Below are 21,008 nucleotides of genomic sequence, written 5' to 3' on the forward strand. Positions count from 1 at the left end.
CCCACCCCAAAGGGTGCTTTTACCGGGATAGCCCAGAGCCTGCCACGCTCAAGGACGAAGGAATCAGGCAGATGCTTGTTTACTGTTGGTGTTAACTACACAGGGCTGCTTGTGTCTCTAAACCAGCCATTTTCAAAGTCTATTAGTGGCGCAACCCTTTTGTCAAACGGCATCTTACACGCTCAGAATCTAGTGGCCAGAGGGGAAGGAGTGCAGCCGTTCTGTCTGGGGCTGCACCCGGAGAAGGTGCTGTGAGGCGGGGCAGGGCGCTGAAGCGCTTTCTGGACAACGTGAGCAGATTGGAGGCGGAAAGGTCGTGCCTGCCCTAGTGAGGAAGCTAAAAGAAACCGCTGGAGTCTGTGATGCCCATGACTCTGCCGCAGATAGGAGCCTTGCCGGTAGCAGGGAGACTGTGTCTTTGCCACTTGGGGCTGCCAGTGGTGCGTGGCCATCAGTAGCTCAGGCTGGAAATAATTGGAAGGAAAAAAAAGACAGGGGAAGCCCCCTGAGGCCAGGCCACTGAGCGGGAGAGCTGGCAAGCCGAGGTCACCCTAGGGCCTGCAGGGGTCGAGGTGGCAAACCAAGCCAGAGGCCCCGGCCAGCCCCGTGGGACACAGGGCCCAGAGGGCTGGTCACGGGAGGCTAAGTGCTGGCTTAGGGACTGCACCGTTATCTGTGCCTATAGGGACAGACCATCCAGGTGGTCACTTGGGAGGTGGGGATGGGTGGGGTAGCACTTGCGGGGAGAAGCCAGCCCAGGCCCTGAGGAGGCTGGAGGCGCCTCGAGCTCTCGCGTCCAGCACTGCGCCCCTGCTCACCGCTTTCTCGGTCAGGGTAGTCCCTGCCGCCGCCGCTCACTCATCTCATCCCTCATCCTCATCTCACATCCGTCTGTCCGACTTGCCACCTCCCTGTCCACCCCCAGGGCTGGGTCAGAGCCCCTGCTCAGCCGCGGCCGCTCTCCCCTCCCCTCTGCAGGACGACATGCACAGGGTCATTGACCGGCAGCTGATGGACACGCACCTGAAAGAACGGAGCCAGCCGGCCGCTGCCTTCTCCAGGGGCCACGGTGCAGGGCGGGGGGACGAGCCCAGCACCACTGAAGGCAAACGGCTCTTCTCATTCTTCAGGAAAATTTAACTTGGGAGGAGTCAGGCCACCGAGGATGGGGGGACTGGAAAAGGCGGTGGGGGCCAGGGCCTCCGCTGGGGCCAGCAGCTGCACTGCCCCCAACTAGGGCCCAGTAGGTGCCCCTTTTGCCAGCAGGGATGGAGAGCTCAGGGTGGGGGCCTGCCTTGGCCTCTGAAGGCTGCCCTCGCCCTGCCACCTGGCCCCACCTTCCCCAGGATCCTGTCCTCGAGCGGGGCTCAGGCCGCTTCCCAGAGTGGCCCTTTGCTTGGGCTCTGCGGCTCAGACCACGGACCGCAGCCCCCCGCAGGTACTGCTGCCTCAGCTTTAGAAAATGGGTAACGGAAGGGATGGAGGCCTTCGCATGCCTCAGGCGGCCTGGGCCTGGGGCCGAGTCCTGAGCCTCTGTTCCTTCCCAGTCCCTGGCCCGGGGAGCCTAAGGGGAGGCGGTGGCCCCTCACCCCCGTGCATGTACCTCTGCCGGAGCCCCTCTGCGGGCAGGAGGCCGAGTGGTGGCCTCAGGACCTAAGAGCTGGGGTCTATCCAAGCTCAGCTGAGGCCATCCCGAACCCCAGGGAGGAAGGAGGCCCTGTCCCCTGGCTGCCACTGCTCTCCTTCCTCAGCCTCTTTCAGTGCGGTCTTTGCCCCTCAGCAGGGCCCAGGCCAGGCAGTGTGTTCTCACTGGTCCGCTGCCGGCTTCAGCCATCCAGCCCTTTCCCCGTCACAAGCCCGGGCTGGGAGGGGTCTCTTCTTCCTGTAGCCCCCTGCCCCTCATATACAGCTTCTTGGCCCAGCCAAGCAAGTCTAGGCAGCAGCATGGCCCCAGAGGCGTCTGTGGTCAGCCACCCCTCAGCTCCAGGGCAGTCCCAGCACCACAGAGTGGACGGGAGCGGGGAGGCCGCTGGGGCCTCCACCTACTACCCACCAGGCCTGCGCCAGGCCGGGGCCTGCGCCTGCTGCTGCTCCTGCCTCCGCGGCCGCGCCGCTGTCCATGCCCAGGCCCCGGCAGAGGCTCCGCCCGCCTGCTGCCGATTCAGTCTCCCCTCCTCACACGGGAAAGCACAGCAGGGATGAGCGGAAAGAATGTTCCTATAGATATGTACATACCACAGTGCTGTAATTTTGTATGTAGTAATCATGTAAATACATGTATGGATTTTATAATATACTATACATATAAATCTATAAAGGCATATTTTTAGAAAAACAGCGCACCACTGCTTCTTTTGAAAATAGACTGAATAAGAATAAAATGAATTTCTACACAGCTTCCTGTCTCGGTCTCGGCACTTGGAGGGGTGGACCCACTACTGGGCTGCTGGGGAGGTAGCGATAGCGCGTCCCCCACACCTGAGAGAGGGGTCACCTCTGATGCTGGTCCCCTTCAGATGCGTGGCCAGGAAGGGGCATCTCTCCTGGAGCGTGGCAGCATCCTGCCCCCCCACCTCCTGCCAGGCCTTGCGTCCCGGCCCCTGCTGCAGGGCGGGCCTACCGGCACCGCTCCCCAGGCCACGGCCGGGCCCTGGAGCCTGGCAGAAGCTTTGAGCCAGAAGGAAGCCACTCCAAGCAAAGGCTTCCAGGGCCTCCTGGGCGTGTGAATAAACACGGAGCTTCCCCTGGCATCTTACCGCGTGTGCTCCCAGCCACTGCGTCAGACTGGAGCGGAAACTCAACCCCGGAGCAGCCGTTCAGGAAGAAAATGGACTTGGCTTCTGAAAGAGTCGCAAGGCCCCAACAGGCACCTGTGCAAGACCGAGGCCAAGAACAGACAAGAGCCGAACATAGCAGATGGCAGAAGCCAGGCCCACCCAGAGCACAGCTGGAAGGAGAGCAAACAGACCCTGGAAGAAAATTTGGCAGCTTGAACCTTTATTTTTAGTATTTTTTTTTTTTAAAAAGCATAATTAGAAACTTTCAATACAGAAATAATCCTAGCAAACCATTGAAAAGTTTTGACAGAATTTCACATCAGGTCCACTAGGACATCGGTTCAGCCCTGAGTCCCCCACCCCCACCCGCACCCCCCGATTCATGCGTTTAACACTCAGTGGGACAGGCACACCGTCATCGCCAAGATCCCCCCACCACCTGGTCTGCAGGTCCAGCTGCCAGAAGCCATGGGCGCCTCTAGCCCGGCTGGAAGCTCCCAGGACACCCCTCTTATTGCTTGAATTCGCAAGCACCCCCGCGCCGGCCTCACCTGAATGCTCAGGGCGAGTGTGCCCCCACTCACCAGCACAGGAGCCCGAGTGCCGAGCGTCCCCACGGGGCCATGGGCAGCCAGGACAGTCCTGAGGACAGAGCCCCCGCTTCTGCTCCTGGCTCCTCAGACCAGAGGGGGCTGCCTGTCCCTTTCCATCCCCCCCCACCCCTGCCCTTTCCAGGCCCGCCGAGCCCCCGGCCCCATCCCATGGCTCCAGCGTGAAGCCTGCCACGCAGAACCACTGGCTTTTGGCAGTTTGGGCAAGTGGAGAGAAGAAACCCCCAAGTGAGAAGAAACCCCCAGTTTTATTGATTAAAAACCCTCCACAGTGTTAACAAGGAAAATCTGCAGTGTGATCTGTGACGTGATTGTCCAATCAGGGCTTTGCCTGGAAATTGCCTAGGAAAGGAAATCTAATAAAACACACCATGGTGGTGAAATAAATTCTTCCCAGTTACTTGATCCTTCTAGGGGAAAGGGGAGTGAAGGGTCCAGGCTGAGGGAGCAGTAATCAAGTGCAGAGGACCCTGGTTTTTCCTCCAGGGGCTGAGGTGGGTCACAACTGCCTTCCCCCTGGCCCCCGACCCCTCCTTTCCACCCGCTAACAAATCCTCCTGCCACTTTGCGCTACGACTGTTCTGTCAGTGGTCCCAGGCTGCCTGCCGTCCGGGCCCAGGGGTGTCGTCCCCACAGCCCAGCAGCCCCTGGCACCCACGCCCCAGGTCCACAGATGCCTGGGGCTGCATCAGGGACTCAAGCTCCAGGGGGAGCCCCCTTCTCCGCTCCCACCGAGAAACAGCCGAGAGCCTGGTCCCACAATGACAGGAAGCCTTGCGCTCTTTCTAAGAACACTGGACCCAAAGTGAGGTGGCCACAACTCTTAGTGCTGTGCCAGTCAAACCTCAGGGAAAGAAAGTAATTGTGAGGAACTTAATTCATTTGATTTGGCTTCACTTTATCTGTTAAAATAATGCTTCTACAGCCCCCTGCAAGCCCCGCCTCTGTACAGACACACCCCTACCTTTCTGTCGGAACTGAAACATGTTGGTATAAATTAGAAGCCGTGGCTCCCCTGGGTTTGCAGCTCAGAGGCATCTAGAAGGCAGGAGAAGAAATCTGTTGGCCGGAGGGCAGGACTGGCTGCCTCTGGGGAACCGCAGGGCTGGGGCCGCCTTGAGGCTGTGTCCCCAGCTCCCAGAGGACAATGGGGAGGGACGAGAGCCGGCAGGGGCCCCACCGAGGCCGAGACCCTGTGTGCCGGGGACAGAAGTCGATGGCCTGGAGGAGAGAACAGGCAACACGGAGCCCACTTCGCCAGCCCAGGGTGGCCAGCGACGCGGCCAAGAGCACGACGCCACCGTCTCCGCAGGAAGCTGCTGGCAGTGAGATGGGACAGGGAGGGGGCGGGGCGGGTCCATCGCAGCAGGTTGGCGTTAAGGAGGCAGAAGCCAGAGCAGGACGAGGTGCGCGGTTGGTTAGAGCAATATACACTATGTACAGACTCTGGTTAATCAGTCCGCTCGGCTGGCAGCGTCCTCGCCAGGTCCAGGCGCCTTGGCCGGGGAGGGGCACCGGCGGGGGAGGGCGGGCTCGTCCAACACCTTCTTGGCACTGGGGGAGGGGGGAGGAGGAAGTGCCGATGGTGCCTCCCAATACAAAAACGTGGAGAGAATTCTTTAAATAACGGCACGAAACTGAGACTGTCCCCCGAGGAGCCCCCCACGGGCCTCGGGCTGGGGGAGGGACCGCAGCGCAGTCTCTGCATGGGCTGGGCCATTAGCAGCAGCGTTTCTTTCGTTTACTGTTCCTCGTGAGCTTCACCACGTCGTTCTGTTGCTGCTGCTGCTGTTTCGCCAAGTTGTCTTTCTTTGCTCGAAGGACCAGCTCCGTGATGCAGTTGAACATCTGTGGGAGGAAAGAGGTACAGCAGGCCTCAGACCTAGCAGGGGGCCCCTGCTGGCCCAGCTCTTTCCACTGTAAGTCTTTTTTGTATGTGTGTCCTCAAAACCCGTTCTAGAAGGAGATGGTGAATTATTTTATTTAAAGGTCAAAAAGGAACAGCATTGCTACTTGGGAGGCTGAGGCAGGAGGATGACTTGAGCCAGGAGTTTGAGGCCAGCCTGGGCAACGTAGCAAGACCCATGAGCTGTATGGACTTGGGGCAGTCAATCTCGGGGTTTTTCCAGTCTTTTTTTCACACAGAAGGAACCCCTTTTCATTCAGCTAGAATCTTCTGACAAGAAAGATAAAGGTGCCGCTGTTCCACTCACAGGCGGGAGGGGACCCGGAGCCTCTGGCTCCAAGCTACCTCACTGCACATGGGGCCCAGAGGTCCTGGCTGGAACCTTTCCCAGACTCCCGACTCCTTCCGATGCCAGGATCCAGTGAGGCTCCATCTACCCCCACCGTCCTCTCCTCCCCGCGGCCCCAGAAAGGTGAGGAGCGGTCTCCGTGCTGGTGGGAGCAGCGAGCGTTACAGAGCCACTATCCACAGGGCGTGCTCTGCGCACGGAGCGCGGGACGAGACGCACTCAGCCCTCTCCGCGTGGAAGGCAGGGCTCTCCCTCCCAGGCTGCAGATGAGCAGGGGACCCAGAGACGTTAAGTCCCCATCCAAGGGGAGCAGCCTGCACTCCCGCCTCTGGGCAGCACGTGTCCCCAGGGTTGGTCACGACTTCCCTTGGGCTTCTGGGCTCCACACACCCTGGGGCAGGACTCCCCTGAGGTCGGCAAGCAGAGTGGAACCAAGCAGAGTGGAACCCGACTGCTTTCCCACAAGCCCAGCCCGGCAGGGGTGAAAGGGGGGCTGCCTCGGGCCGGGGGCTGGACCAGTCCGCAGGGGCTTGCGGGAGGGAGCTGCCCACCCGAGCTCAAGGCCACGGCTCCTGCCTCTGCGGATCCTGCCTCTGCGGGCAGCCGAGGCCCCAGGGAAAGTGAGAGCAGGAAGAGGTGACTGCGGGAGGGACCCCGGAGGGCCGAGGAGGCTGAGGACTGGAGACTTTGGCGAGGGACGGATCAAGGTTTGACTCAGCCTCTTACTAGCTGGGGGATATTCCTTACGTTACTTAAACACCTGGAACCTCAGTTTCCCTATTTTTTCTGCCTCAGAGGACTGTTGAGATAGGAGCTTAGAACCTCAAAGGGCCTGGCCTACTGCCTGGCATGCAGCAGGGCCTCAGTGAATGGCAGTTACAGTGACGTTTTCTGCTTGTCACTCAGATGCCGTGCGCAGGCCAGGCGTGGGGTAGAGGCAGAGGTGCACGGGGCCGTCGCCCCAGCCGCAGCCGGGCCTCACCTCCTCCACGTTGACGTTCTCCTTGGCGCTGGTCTCGAACAACTGGATCCCCATCTGCCCAGCGAATTTGTAGGCATCTTCCGTCTCCACCACCTTCCGCTCAGGGTCGTCATTCTTATTACCCACTTCAAGGCAAAGCAGAGTCAGCCGGCCCTGAAGGGCACCTCCGGCCACCCCCCACCCCACCGTCCTCGCCCCAGGGTCCAGCCTCACCTAATATTCGGCACACATCATCGCAGTTCTGGTTGATTTCGTGAAGCCACCGCTTGACGTTGACAAAGGATTCGGCACTGGTGACGTCATAAACCACGATGACCCCATGGGTCCCCCGATAATATCTGTAGAGCCAGGGTGTGTGTCAGAGCTTCAGCCCCTTCACCAGGACCCGCCTGCCCATGTCAGGACAGCAGCCAGGGGGTGGCCAAAGCTTCACCCCACGACCCCCCAGAGCCTAGGTCCTCCCCGGCCTCACGCTGGGCCACGCCTGGCCAGCAGGAAAGGCTGCCCGGGCAGCACTGGCTTCTCTCGCCAGGGCACGAGCAGAGTAGGGTGCTCGGCCCTGAGGTGGCACCAGGTCTGAGGAGTCACCCCAGGTTGTTCAGAGTCTGCTGCTAACTTAAAACTTCTTGGAAGTTCTCATTTTTTAACTCAGGCGATTTTTGTATTTGATGCCATGTCTTCACTATCTTTGAACATTCAAAAAATTTTCTCTCCTCTAAACCTGTTTTTAGAGAAATGCCCAAGAAGCTGCACCATCCCTGAATCCCTAGCGCAGTCTGCGTCCCCTCCCCCTTGCCCCGGGGCAGGTGGGCGCCTCCCTTCCTGCTCCTCTAGGCTCATCTGTGCTGGTGGCAGGGAGAGCGTGGAGGAGGGGGCCTCGCAAAGCCATTGTGCAAGCACACAGAGCCCAGGGCCAGCTGGAAGGTCTGGGAAGAGGGAGCCCGTCAGACAGTCCTCTGCAGACTCCGGTCCCCTCCACCCCGCCAGTTCAGAGGACACAGGAAGGACCGGGGCGTGTTCCCCGCCGAGCCCTCACAGAGCCAGCAGCAGGCAGCACCCCACCCAACACTGCAGAATCAACCAGAAGCACCCTCTGCGCCTTCTTCCCAAACCTGCGGGGATCCTCCCTCCTGGGGGCTCCTCAGGACACCAAGCGGCCGACCACCGGTGGACAGGCTGCTTCCCCCGACCTCGGGCTGCCACCTGCCCAGCCCTGAGCACCTCCACGCGCCCGAGGCTCACCCAGACATGAGCACGGCCGCTCCTCGCCTGGGCCAGCGCCAGCCCAGACACTGCAGGCCGAGTGAGGGCGGCGCGGCCAGGCTGGTGGGGGCAGCTCTGGTCCCATCCGCCTGCCTGTCAGCTCAGGCCACCTCTTCCGAGGACAAAGACCAACGCTGGGTCCAACTCTGAAAGGCTGAGGACCTGGGGAAGGCCACTGCATTCACCTCGCCATGCCTCAGTTTCCTCAACTGCAAAACAGGTCCACTACTACTTAGCTCCTGGGGCACTATGAGGGACAAAGGAGGCACCGTATGCTACCAAGGGCTTGGGAGCAGTCACAGTCGCCAACAGGTGTGCTTTGTTATCATCACTAACGTAACTTCAGTGACAATCTGGAGTCCCACAGAGAGGGGGAAGGAAACCAAGGGGCAGCTCAGGAGCAAGAGGGGCCCCTGCTGCGCCCAGGGGTGCAGCCCCGCCTGGCCCTGCCCTGCCCTCGGTCTGTCCGCTGCATTCTGCCCACGGCTTGGCTCCCAGGGCGGCAGCGCTCCTCGACTTCCGGGGAGCCGTGGCCGTCAAGCCGTCTTGGCACTGGGCCCAAGAACCAGCTCTGGCCTCGGGCAGGCCCGCCGGCAGCTGCCGCTGAGAGCGCCAGCTCAGCACACGGCGGCGTGGTGGAGCCTTCCGGAGCGGGCGCGCAAGTGCGCCCCAGAACCACAGGCACAGACGACTGTCCCTGCCAGCAACGGCAGTGCGAGGAGTGGAATGCCTCTGCAGACTCTCTCTGCTGAAGATCATTAGAGATGCCAAGAAATGCCACGGCCACGGCCCCAGTACAAAGCCCCCCGCTGCTCCCCGGGAACCTCCGCCTTCTCTGGGGCCCAGCGAAGGGGCTTTGCCCAAGAGCAAAGAACCAGTCTAGGGACAAGGTTGGGGCTCAGAGCTCTGTCTGGGAGGGCAGCGGTGCCTCTGGGCTTCCCGGCCCATCACCCCCAGGAATCACTCGCACCCGTGAGCACGGCTGTGAGCCAGGCCCAGCGCCAGGGCTGCATGTCCATTAAACCTCGTCAATCTGGCAACGACCTGGTCCGACAGACAGCAGGCTGGCCACGCTACCAGTGAGGACGTGAGGCCCAGGTCCGGTGCCAGGGGCCTCCCCTCCCCGTCCCCCTCTCACCTGCACCCCAGCCTCTCCCCTCCCCAGCCGCACCTCTCAGGACCAGCAAACCTCGGCCACCCAAGGCAAGAACTCAGGAGGGGCTGAGGATGGGGCCCTTTCTTGTCGTGCTATCAGGATGCAATTTCTGTTTCTCTTTTAATGCCCTGAATCAGAAAAGGCCACGCTATTGCACCGACTGCCCCGTTGCTGAAAACTCCTCAACTTTCCTAGAATCCTTCCTTCCTCGCCAGCAGCCATCACAGGGGGTCAAGTTTCTCGGTGGCCCGTGAGGGGCAGAGCCCAGTCCCTACCATGGGGCTAAGCTCCCCAGACAGGCGGGATGGCCAGCAGGTGCATGCAGGTCACCCCCTTCTCAGGCACCCTGGAAAAAGCCCATACCGCCCTCAGGCGGCTGAGTGACTCCTCCAAGTCTCCCCACAAGTGAAGGCCCCAAAAGGGCCGGGGAGGGGCTGTGCTCCCAGGGAGCGGGGCCAGGCGCTGGGTAAAGGCCTCAGTTCTAGTCCCTTCTACTCAGCCAAGTGAGGCTGCCTCATCCTCTCTGGGCCTGTTTTCTCGTCCTATCAAGAGTAAATGAAATAAAGCAGGTGAAGTCCTTAGCGACAGGCCTGGCCCCAAGTCAGGATGGGTGAGGTCAGTGCCCAGACCTACTGACCGGACCCGAGGTCCTGCCTCGTGCGAGCGCCCAACACCCTCATGCCAGTCGTACCCTGAGGGGCCTGACCCCAGCGGTCCTCCTCAGGTCCTCACTGGCAGCTGCCAAGACACACGGGGCCAGACAGCCTTTGCTCAGGTGGCCAGTCAGCAGGGGGTCACGGAGCGCTGTGCCCAGGTAGCGCCAAGACTGGGAACCCCCAGGGTTTTGGGGAGTCCAAGGCCACGGCACACATATGCTCACCACAGGGCTAACCCCGTGACAGAGGCCCTCCAGCTCAGGGCTGCTCGGGCTCCAGGTCCATGAACCCTCGTGCCCAGCAGGGCCCACACGGCCTGTCCCTCCTCTCTCCCCACACTCCCAGCTACCGCCACGGGGGCGCCTCAGAGGATCCTGGGATGGGCCACCAGCCTGGGTCTGCCCTGCTGCCGGGAGGAAGCGATCTCTGGCCCGGAAACCTCCTCATCAGCCTTCCCGAGTCCACTCACAGAGGAACTTCCCTGCAAGGTGCCCACAGAAGGCCAGACACAGGCCCGACTGCACACAGCACGGCGTGGAGCTCAGGCTCTGCCACCCCTTCTCAGAGCGCCCTCCTCTGTAAAATGGGGTGACAGTGGCACTGCCCACAAAGCTGGAGGGTTTGCCCAGACGATCCACGCACGCCCGGAGCAGGGCAACTGGCACACCCCGCATTGAAGCCCATCCCAAAGACAGTCCCTCTGGGAACCTGAAGCACAGAGTTTAAGCAACTTACCAAGGGCATACAGTAAATTCCAAATTTGTCTGCCTTCACACCTTGCTCTTTCCTAAAACCTGTTCCTTTAACCCCACAACCAAGAGTCCCTCCCCAAGACAGACACTCGCTGCTCTGAGCTAGAGCTGCGTTTTCCTCCTGTTTGCAGCTAAAAGCCACAAAGGTGGGCAACGCGCTGGGCGGTTGGGTTTCCCAGAGCTCTGGGGAGGGAGGGAAGGGCCTCCCGATGGCCCCTACACACCAGCGTTCCCCCCAGGCCTCCCAGGAGAGCCACCCCAAGCAGTCAGGGTGGGCGCCAGGAGCCTGCACAGGCCGACCCCAACTGTCCCAACTGACACCTACCAACAGTAACTATCACTGACTAAGTGCTGGACGGGCAGGGCGCTTCACACCCACCTGGCGAGGCAAATGCTATTGCTATTCCCACGGGAGCCACAGGCCTCAGGGTACGCTGACTGCCAGTGGGGAGGGTCCACAGTCACTGTCCTGCCAGACTCCAGAGCCAGGGTGCTCGGCCACTGCCTGCTGCCCAGGGCAACAGTCACACCACGTCCCTGCCTCCCCTCGTATCTTCAGGAGGAGGAAGGGCAGCGCTCAACACTGCCCACTGTGGCCAGCAAAGGGCTCCCTTCCCGACAGCCTCAGGGAGCCACCAGTGACCCTTCTACCATGCCCACACGTCAGTGGGGGGGCTTGGGCCAGGCGCGGGGCTGACTCACGTGGAGGTGATGGTGCGGAAGCGCTCCTGCCCCGCCGTGTCCCAGATCTGCAGCTTCACCTTCTCCCCGTTGATCTCCACGGTCCGGATCTTGAAGTCCACTCCAATCGTGGTGATGTAGCTGCCTACACGCACGCACACGCATACACACACACACACACAGCGCGTGAACAAGGCCCAGACCTTGGGCTCCACCATCCCACCCTGCTCATTCCGCGTGTCCCATACATTCTAGATTCCAGGGACACAGCCCCGAACAAGGAAGACAAGGCTCGAGGTGAGGGTGACAGACAGGATACAATGAAACAAACGGATAAAGACGACAATTTCAGAGAGTGTAAGAGCCACAAAGGAAATAAAACAGGATGGGACTGGGGGGAGAGGGGCAGGCTCTTTCAGAGTGGCCGAGTCGGGAACATGTCAGCTGTGACATGTCAGCTGTGATCTGAGAATGGCGGCAGACCTGTAATGCACTCTGGGTTTTTCTTTTCAATTCAAAAAATTTTAACCTCCCACAAAATTAACTTCCTAACTAACAAACAGGTCGTGACCTGCGATGTGCAAACCGCTACTCCAGCCAGAGGGGCGACAGCGTGTGTCATCACGTTGGGTCAGGCACCTGTGGGAGGCAGGTAGCAGGCAGCTGAGGCCAGACTGGGGGCCTTTGTGCCATTTTCAAGAACTTGGACTTTCTCTTGTGTGACGGGGAGGCACTGAAGGGCTTCAGTCAGAGGCAGGAGCCGCATGTTAAGCAGCTCTCTCGGGGCGTCTGTGTGAGATGATCAGAGAACGTCTTGCTGGGGTAACTGTCCAGTCCAGGCTTCCAAAGGCCTGAACGTGAGGAACCACAGATTCTCACTCCATTCAGAGCTTGCAGGTAACACGGGGAGGGAGACACGACACACACACGGCTACATGAAGGGTGGCGAGTGTATAGGAAAGGCCAAAGTTCAAGGTGGGGTAGAGACTGAGGCAGGCTGCAGCGAGGAAGTCACATTTAGGCCTAGCTTAAAAGAATAGGTAAGATCTGGAAGGTTGAGACACCCCACACAGGCCGACAGCCGAGGCCAGTGCACAACCGGAACACGTTCAGAGAACAAGCCCGCACCGGGTGCTCCTCCAGTCCTGGATGCGCCAGGGAGTGTGGCCTGGCGCCTAGCAGGGTTGGGCACTTAATAAACAGCTGATGGCTAAATGAGCAAATGAAAAAAACGACAAATGCACACAAAAAATGCACTATGAGAAAGAAAGTGGGAAAGGTGAGCTGAAAACAGATTATGAAGACCAGTGGTTCTTCCAAAATCACAAAGGACACTTGGCAATGTCTGAAGACATTTTTGTCTTGGGGGGGGGAAGAAAAATGCAACTGGCACCTAGTGGGTAGAGCACCAGGCTGCTGCTCCACACCCTTCAACACGCAGGACAGCCCACAGCAGAGAGTGACGGGGCCCGAAGTGTCCAAGTGGAGAAACCTTGCTGTGAACTCCTGCTCAGGTGACAGAGGGCCACCACTGAGGGTTTTAAACAGAGCAAAGACCCTGCCAGAGACAAGCACTAGCAAGAGGCATCATTCTGGTTCAGGGTGGGTGGGAGCTGCTGTAAGGCTTCCAGCTGGAACCAGCGATGCTACGAGTAGGAAGGGAAAAGAGAAGAGAGATGGCCAAAGAGCCCTCCTAGAGTTGAATGCTGATTGTGTGGGGAAGTACAGGGACGTTTTTCAGCATAAGTAGAGGCTGTCCAGTAGTTATCATTCTTGAACAGAAGATAAAGGCAACAAATAGCTGGTATTTACTGAGATACTACTTAGTCCCAGGCACTGCACCACGTGCTACCTCAAGTAATCCTACAACAAACCCACGTGGGAGAGACCATTACCCCACATTACACATGAGCAAAGGCTTAGTCACTAGCTCGAGGTCACACAGATAAGTCAACTCTTTTTCCCACAGCACACCACCAGTGGTGTTGCAGAGCCACTATGAGGGACAGAAAGGGGACAAAACCCACTTCTCCACCGAGAGGCATCTGCCATGTAATCACTTCCTAAGCAGAGCTTGCCTCCCACCCACAGAGGGATTCCCCACGAGACAACCACATTTCAGTCCTCAGAGAGGCCAACCCAGCCTGAAGCCTCTGCAACAAACCTGACGTATTTAACAAACGAAAATACGCTCAACATCACCAGCGAGCAGGGAAATGCAAAATTCAAACGAGTTAGCCCTTTTTGCCTATCAGCTTAGCAAAAATGAAGGCAACTACCAAGATCTAGCTTGATCAAAGCTGCCAAGGGGCACTGTTAACCCCTTCATGGGGTGTAAATTAAATTACTAAAGCTTCTCTGAAAGGCAAGTTGGCAGTAGCTTAAGCGCCCACACCCTGTGACCCAGTAACCGCACTTCTACAGAAAGGCAGGTCCAAGAACATACAATGTATCCCAAGTAACGCAACATCACTTAAAACAGAAGCAACCAGAAACCACGCATTTATGAACAGCACAGATAATGAACTATGGTGCATCCACACACAGCACAGAAAACTTCGCAGCCGCTCGAGAAAACCAGGAAAGTCTGCATGCATGCAGCCATGATGCAGAAGGAAAGCAAGTTGCCCAACAGCATGTGGCGTTCAGAAAAAAGTCACAAAGACACACGCTGACCAGAGTCTACAGGGGCCAGGTGCAGGGACAACTTTCACTTTTCACTTTATTGACGCCTTCCTGTTTTTGAAATTTTATACAGTATCTTACAATATTTTTAAACTTTTTTTTTCAAATGTTGGGCACAAAAAGACCCTGATAGGAAAAGGATGGGCAGCAAAAGGGTTTTTTTTTTTGAACGAGGTGCATGAGGACAGACCACAGAGGCTGCTTCTATCTGAAGCGCCATAAGGACCTAAGCTCCCCTGTCTTCTTCCTTCCTTTGGCAACCAGAATGAGGGGGGAGAGGCAAGACTGTTGGGGGGCGGGGGGGGAGGGGCGGCGGCAGTAACAAAGGAACAACACAGCCAGCAGCACGCAGGGGAAGACTCACCTGAGAAAGTGTTGTCTGCAAAGCGTAATAGTAAACTGCTCTTGCCCACACCTGCAAGAGAGAAAGCACCAAGATGAGAGGGGCCAGGGGTCCCTCCCTCCAGCCCCAGCCCTTCTTTGGGGAGATGATACCTGAGCCCCAACTTTTAAGAAGCTGGGCGGGACCCAGCTGAGTCAATGCTGTTTCTACCTCCTCCACCAGCCACACACCAAGAACGTCTCCACTCAATCCTCGACCTTTCCCTTCATCCTCCTGTAAGACAAGCTGCTCCCAAATCCCCTGGGAGACAGACGAGAAAGGGACTCACGTCCAGGCCCTGTGCTGAAGGCCAGCTCAAAGGGAGATACCAAACAACAGAGACAAAGCAAAAGACACCGGCCCCACAAGTGCGTCAAGAACAGGGTCCCTAAAAAACTGCACACCGTGTACACTTCAGACAGGGGGCGCCTTGAAACAAGGTACTGTAGAGTTGGAAAGAACCCTCCAGATCATCAGGGCCATTTGGCGGGTGAGGAAACTGAGGCCCACATAGTTAGACCTAAATGTCAGCTGTCCTCCCGGGGGGCTGTCCCTGTCAGCTGGGCCCGTGGAGAGGGGGCGGCTGCCTTACACCCAACAGGCCAACAGCCTGCGCATGCTCAGACCACAGCACTTAGCACAGTGCTCCTGAATGCTCAGTCCACGAACAGGCGTCCGCCTGGCCTTCCCCAGCACACAGCTGCTTCAGCCTGCCAAGCACGCCTGTCCCCTGTCTTCCTGTTCCATCCCCGACCCCTGCCACCCTGAGGCCAGATGGGTCAAGTGACCACAGAAGGAAAGAATTAACACGATCGAGTTGTCTGTGTGGTGAGCACTTTGATGCCCCTATAATTGTGTATCTAACCACATCTCTCACGAGGAGGAAGCCAAGACTCGGAGACGCTGAGCAGCTGACCCAAGGTGTCTCTGCAGAAACCCAGCCCGTGGCCTCCAGAGGCTACAGCGCCTCCAACGCACACTGCTGGGGAGGGGAGTCTTCAAAACAACCCCACGGGAGCTCCCGCATCTCACTCCCGTCAAGGGTTTCAGTGGAAATGCCATCACAGCTATGAGGAGATCTCAACCTAGGGGCTCACAAACCTCCTGAATCTAAGTGCAAATTTGACCATATGTGCCTGTCTGTGGGAGAAGCCCACGGCTTTTATCAGCGTCTCCGGGCACCTGCCCCCTCATCCACCCAAGTAGCCAAAGATGCAAACCACTGGTGCATAATAACAGCTGTATTTTTCTAAACCTCACCCAGACATCCTCTCTGGGCAGTCCTCTGAAAGCTCTCTTCCAGGGCCTTCTTCCAGGGAGCGAGCTGTCCACGGACGCCCAGAAGAACTTGCTTCCCTGAGTGAACCTTGGTCTCACCTTCCCAGAGATGGGCTGGGGTGAGGCTCCTGCACAGACAGGTGCCACTCAGCCCCTGCGCTCGTGCTCAGAGCCACTTCCTCATCACCCCGCCGTGAGGCTGGCTTCCTGCTAAGCCCGAGGAGCCGGCGTCCTGGGCTGGGTCCCTCACGGCTCTGCCCGGTGCCGACACCCCATTGGCCCTGCCGGCTCCTCTGCTTCCTCCTGAGGCTTTCTGGGTCCAACTTACTCAGCTATAAGCTCGTCTCTGGGCTGCTAGGCTGGGAGTTCCTCCAGGACAGAGCTCTCGCCTCACTCACCTCAGGCATGCTCAGTGCTGTCCACCAGGCCCAGCACTTAGCAGGCACCAACAAAACACTGCTTGATGCATTTATGACTAAACAAATGCCAATCTCACCGCCACCTCTGCTACCTAACACTGTCACTGCAGCATTAACAGGACCTGAAGCAGTGGTTTTCAAACTTCTGGGGGATAATAGAATTTTGGTTTTTTGGGGGTTTTTTGTTTTTTTTTTTTTTTTTTTTGAGACAGCGTCTTACTCTGTCTCCTCGACTAGAGTGCAGTGGTGTTATCCTAGCTCACTGCAACCTCCAACTCCTGGGCTCAAATGATCCTCCTGCCTCAGCCTCCCAAGTAGCTGGGACTACAGGGACATGCCACCACGCCCAGCTAATTTTTCTATTTGTTGTAGAGATAGGGTCCTGATATGTTGCCCAGGCTGGTCTCTAACTCCTGGCTTCAAGCAATCCTCCCACCTTGGCCCCCCAAACTGCTAGGATTAAAGGCCTGAGCCACCGCGCCCAGCCACAATCCTTTTTTAGATTAAATTTTATGCAAATCCTTTGTGTCTAAGACAAGGGGGAGGTGCTCTCCCTGCAATGACACAGCAGCCCCTCCACTGACCCCAAGGCTCCTCAGCAGAGCAGTTAAAAGCCACTAGGCTGCAGAGAGATCGCTACAGTCACCAATTATCTGCTGCTTTGGACCCAACACCAACCTCTGACACTGCTCTAGAAGAAGAGAAATCCACCCTGAGAAATGCCACCTCCTATATATCCCTGGACCCCTCCCTTGGAAAAACATGCTGCAACCATTTCCCCACAGCACTGGCCTAAGGGAGGAAGCAGAGGGCACCCATCGACCTTCACCACAGTCACAGCCGAGGCGTCCCATGGCCACATCTAGTGTGACCCCAAGCAATCCAACCCCATCATCCTTTACCCTGCAAGGTGCGCTGGCCTGGTGGCATTCAATGCCCCTTGGCAGCGAGGAGACACCATACTCCGTCATTGCCACACTCCCCTGGCTGCTTCATCTGCCCCATCGTGCCAGCCGCACGCCCGTCTTCCCCCACCCTGCTCCTGCCTGGGCGCCAGGCCCCTCACTCCTCTTCGCTTCAGTTCCAGCCTCTTGAAGACCCCTAGACCTTCCAGTGAAGTGTTGTCAGTTTTAATCCCGCCTCTGCTACTACCTCACTGTACAACTTCAGGCAAGTCACGCCCCCTCTCTGAGCCGCAATTTACTATCTGTCAAGCGAAGAGCTTTAACTACTGAATGAGGATGGCTGGTCCAAGGGACACAGACGAGAGGCTGTTACAAACCAGCAATGTCAGAATAGCATAAGGGAACGTATAGAACCTCAGGCATAAAGAAGAGACACAAAATCCAAAAGCGTGTACAGTGTGGCAGAGGGGGAAGAACTCTACATTTATAAAGACACCAACATTCAACGAGGGCCTACTGTTTGCCAGCCCTGACACCAGCTGCTCTCACACAAATTAGCATAGATGTGCATTAACTCCCAGCTTTGCTTCTAGATGTGCTGTGTGATTTGGGACGAGTCAGTCACCTCCTCTGAGCCTTAGTTTCCTCATTTGACAAACCACATGAGCAACGGGTGAGGACCAGATAAAAGAGTGTCCAAAATCATCTGCTCTATCTTAAGGAGGCATACACACAAGGAGCCCAGCTCAGGGGAGCGCATGATGTCAGACTCCTTGCTCGGCTGCCAAAGCTTAGTTTGAACTTCCATGGCTACCATCTCCCAGGCTCATAAGGGTTCAGCTTCGAGTATCAGCTCAGTGTCAGGAGAAATCAAACAGCACAGCACCTATCTCCTCTACACAACCTAGGCTGATAGGCTCAGACTGAACTTGGAGCCAGACCTCAGAAATCTTAACCTATGGAGTCTTCTCCCACACCTGACTTTGGAGTGAAAAATCAATACACCATGTAAAAAGGTACCGTGAGCACACGGGCCAAAACCATCCCCTGGGTTTTATGGGGGAGAAAAGCCAACAAGCTGCATCTTCTTGCTGAGTTTAGGCTTTTCATTCTTGGATCCAAGATGTCTCGCAGAGGAATAAAGACCCTGACCTCGGCCGGCTGCCTGTTAACTCTAAAAGGAGAGAATTCACCCTGGGGCCAGTCCCTAGAGCCAAGGCCAGGCTGAAAGCAAATCCTGCAAAGGAAGAAGCCTCAAGACCCCGAGGAATGCCAAAGGCCATCTCCAATAGCAACACTACCCGGCTTGCCCGTTTCTCTTTCATTCAAACCACAACCAACTGGGCCTCCACCTTTCAGCCTCCTTCCTCAAGCACACTTGTACTCTTCTACCTCCCTGACTGGCCCCTAACTTCCCCCCTTACCTCTCCCCTCCTCTGGCAACCAAGGAAACCTCAGCCATCCTTCACCTGATCCAAACCACTGACCACATCCCAACCCAGCCTCACAGGCAAGACCAAAAACCACCCACTTCCCTGACCCAGCTATGATACTGCCACCCAGCACTCCTACCCCCTGGGTCTCACAACCCACTTGATGTGGTCCCCCGTTTCCTTAACAATCCGTGGGCTCTGCCACCAACCTGGCCTCTGCCTCCAGTCGCACGCCCTCCTTCCCCGCACTCCATTCACGTCTGGGCTACAAACCCAGCGTGCTCCAAGCCTCCTTCCCGGACATCATATAATCCCAGCACCTCAGCTATGCTCCCATAAACCTGGGGCCTGCCTCCTTGACCTCTCGGTCACCCCATAAACCTGCTCACCTGCCACACTCCAAACACCTCTAAAATTCTCCCTCCTCTCCCACAAACCAGTAAATCTTTTCTAAGGACACTTAATATTCATTCACTCAACAACGTATTGAGCACTTACTGGGTGCCGGGCACTGTTCTAGGCACGGGAGATTGAGCGGTGCTCTGAGCTAGGAGCCCTGAAGGAGTGCGTATAGCCAAAGCACCTCTGTAATTTCAGCTGACCCACCGCCGGGACCCCTCTGCAAACAGCAAACACTTAGTGACCACTCGCTGTGCGCCAGGCACCGACCCCAACACTGTGTGCAATGTCTCATTTAATATTCATACTCACATCTACCCCATGAGGCAGATCCCATTATTATTCCATTTTACAGATGAGGAAACTGAACCATGCAGAGAGATGACAATAATTCGGCAGGAATGTGCCAGGCCTTGTGCAAAGCGCTTTACCTGCCTTACCTCATTTAAACCTCACAGCAAACCCATGAGACAGGTTCTGGGAACGTCCCCATTTTACGGAGGAGGAAACTAAGGCTCACAAAGGACAATGGTGATCATAACGACATCAAGCCAACATTTACTCAGAGGCACTTTTCCTACTTTATCCCATCGAATACTCACACCACCCAGCAAGGCAAGTCCCCACTTCTCAGATGAGGGAACTGAGGCTCAGGAAGGTGAAGCAACTCGCCCAAGGTCACACAGTGAAGCAGCTGGTAGTCCCAGGACCTGAACCCAGGTCTGTCCAACTCCAGAGATCGCGCGACTTGACCAAGGTCACACGTGAGGCAGGGGCAGGCGCGGTGAGTGGACCAGGCGCGCTCGGCCCCTCGGCTCCGCAGCCCCGCGCCCCAGCCTCCCCTCGGCGCGGTCGGGAGCCCCTCGGCGCGCCCCTGGGGCCCAGGCCGCCGGGCAGCCCCGCCCGCCCGCCCTGCGCGGGCCGGCACCTCCCCGCCCGCCTGCCCGCCCCGAGGCCCCCGCGGGCCGCGCCCGGCAGGGCCCGCGCCGCCTCCGGCCGCTGCGGCCTCACCGCTGTCGCCGATGATGAGCAGCTTGAAGAGGTGGTCGTAGTCCCGGGCCATGGCGGGCGGGGGCGGTGCGCGCGGGCGGGCGGGGTCGGTACTGGCCTCGCGATCCGCAGCTCCCTCCGGGCTGCTCCGGCAGCGGCGGATCCACTTCCCGAACAAACAGCCGGAACTGACAGAAACACCTCCCTCCGCTCCCCCTCCTCCTCCTCCTCCTCAGCAGCCGCCGCCGCCGCCGCCGCTGCCACCGCCTCCCTTCTTCCCGCCCCGCCCCGACACTGCGCAGGCGCAGCGCCTGGTACCGCCTCTGCGCAGCCGCAGCCCCGGCCGGCCGCGCCCTCGCCGCGCACGCGCCCTGGCAGAGTGCCGGTAGGCGCGGGCCCGTCTTCCCCGCGTCTCTTCGGCAGGCGTGGTTGCTACTGCCCGCGGCCCTGAGGGCCCGCAGAGCCGAGCCGCTGTCGAGCCCTAACAGAAAGAAGCCCAGGGTGCCGGAGAAGCCCGGCCGTGGACCTTCTTGCTCCCTCATCTTCAAGACCCGCACGCGCTGCAGAGAGGAAATGACAGGCACGCAGTGACAGGGGGCGGGGCCCACGCCGAGCTCCCGGTTCCTTGAGTCCCGGGACTGGGATGTGGCAGGCAGAGTGGTGCGGCGTCGCAGGCTCGGCATCCCGCCCCTTTCTGCATCGACGCCGCCTCCGTGGTGCTGGCTCGGGCCCCCCCGCCCCCGCCCTCGCCCTCGCCCTCGCCCTCACCGTGTCGGGCCTGTGGACCAGACGCCGAGGGTGGCAGGTGGCTGCCGAGTTATGCAGAACAGGAGTCGCCTGCCAGAGCGTAGCTCTTCGGAGCCTTTGAGGGCAGCCATGGGTCGAAATCACGTCCTAGCCCTGTGACCTCTGGGACCCCGAGACGCCTCTTTGGTAAAATGGGGAGAATAGTCCAGACTCAGAGTCCCCCGTCCAGCTTGAAGCTGAGCCTGGGAGATGAACGGCCCAGTGTGTAAGCCGCACCTTGGAGACCAAAGCAACCGCTCCCTCGGCTTCCATTTCACACCACCTACAGACACACATCTCAAAATCGTGTGGTTAGGAAGACGGGCCGTCAGAAGTGAACCGGTATTTATTTTATCACCAGCCCCCGGTGTTTCGAGTTTTAGAGTGAGTTCCCACCTGTCCTACCTTTTAGGTCCGAAACTGAAAGTAGTTATGCCCCCACTGGCATCCTCACTGCAAAACTGCAGGTATTTTTAAGCCCCTTATTACCTGCTTCTTATAACCCTGTCCCTCTCAAGTACCTGTTGGGTGTTTCTACTTGTGTCATCAAACTTCCTTTTGACTTTATAAAAAGCAGTGCTCGTGGTTTTAAAAAAAA

At 58.1% G+C, this 21,008-nt stretch overlaps 2 protein-coding genes and 1 pseudogene across 6 annotated transcripts in view; 1 reads left to right on the forward strand and 2 right to left on the reverse strand.

The window, feature by feature from the left end:
- The window catches only part of BICDL1 (BICD family like cargo adaptor 1), an 80,668-nt gene extending 78,272 nt beyond the window's left edge, over positions 1-2,396 (forward strand). For 3 of the 4 annotated variants that reach the window (XR_011236542.1, XR_011236543.1, XM_069497194.1), the window contains one exon: positions 979-2,396. Coding sequence is in view for 2 of the 4 variants with exons in the window: in XM_069497194.1 (XP_069353295.1) it covers positions 979-1,140 (162 nt within the window). In the remaining 2 variants the exon portion in view is untranslated. The remainder of the gene's footprint in view (positions 1-978) is intronic. The other variant, XM_069497193.1, reaches the window with a different exon arrangement.
- Positions 2,397-2,903: 507 nt separating this feature from the next.
- On the reverse strand, positions 2,904-5,108 carry LOC138401937 (uncharacterized; annotated as a pseudogene).
- Positions 4,978-19,829, reverse strand: RAB35 (RAB35, member RAS oncogene family). 2 transcript variants are annotated; one of them, XM_069497627.1, is made up of 6 exons: positions 19,646-19,829; positions 14,183-14,233; positions 11,155-11,278; positions 6,839-6,963; positions 6,626-6,750; positions 4,978-5,236 (listed from the first exon to the last, which is right to left on the reverse strand). In XM_069497627.1, exons 1-6 carry the CDS (start codon positions 19,695-19,697, stop codon positions 5,108-5,110), a joined length of 606 nt encoding a protein of 201 aa, XP_069353728.1. In that variant the 5' UTR covers positions 19,698-19,829; the 3' UTR covers positions 4,978-5,107. The 2 variants fall into 2 exon arrangements, with proteins under 2 accessions (XP_069353728.1, XP_069353729.1); XM_069497628.1 differs by lacking the exon at positions 6,626-6,750.
- Positions 19,830-21,008: the final 1,179 nt, after the last annotated feature.

The sequence above is a fragment of the Eulemur rufifrons genome, chromosome 21 (genome assembly GCF_041146395.1).
Source record: "Eulemur rufifrons isolate Redbay chromosome 21, OSU_ERuf_1, whole genome shotgun sequence".
Lineage (NCBI taxonomy): Eukaryota > Metazoa > Chordata > Mammalia > Primates > Lemuridae > Eulemur > Eulemur rufifrons.

Bases quoted from the DNA above. Each gene is read 5' to 3' on its own strand.
- RAB35 (XM_069497627.1), bottom strand. From the start codon at position 19,697: ATGGCCCGGGACTACGACCACCTCTTCAAGCTGCTCATCATCGGCGAC. The intron at 14,234-19,645 runs GTGAGGCCGCAG...TCTCTCTTGCAG, and splicing joins GCTCATCATCGGCGACAGCG to GTGTGGGCAAGAGCAGTTTA. The intron at 6,964-11,154 runs GTGAGTCAGCCC...CTGGCTCTACAG, and splicing joins TTCCGCACCATCACCTCCAC to ATATTATCGGGGGACCCATG.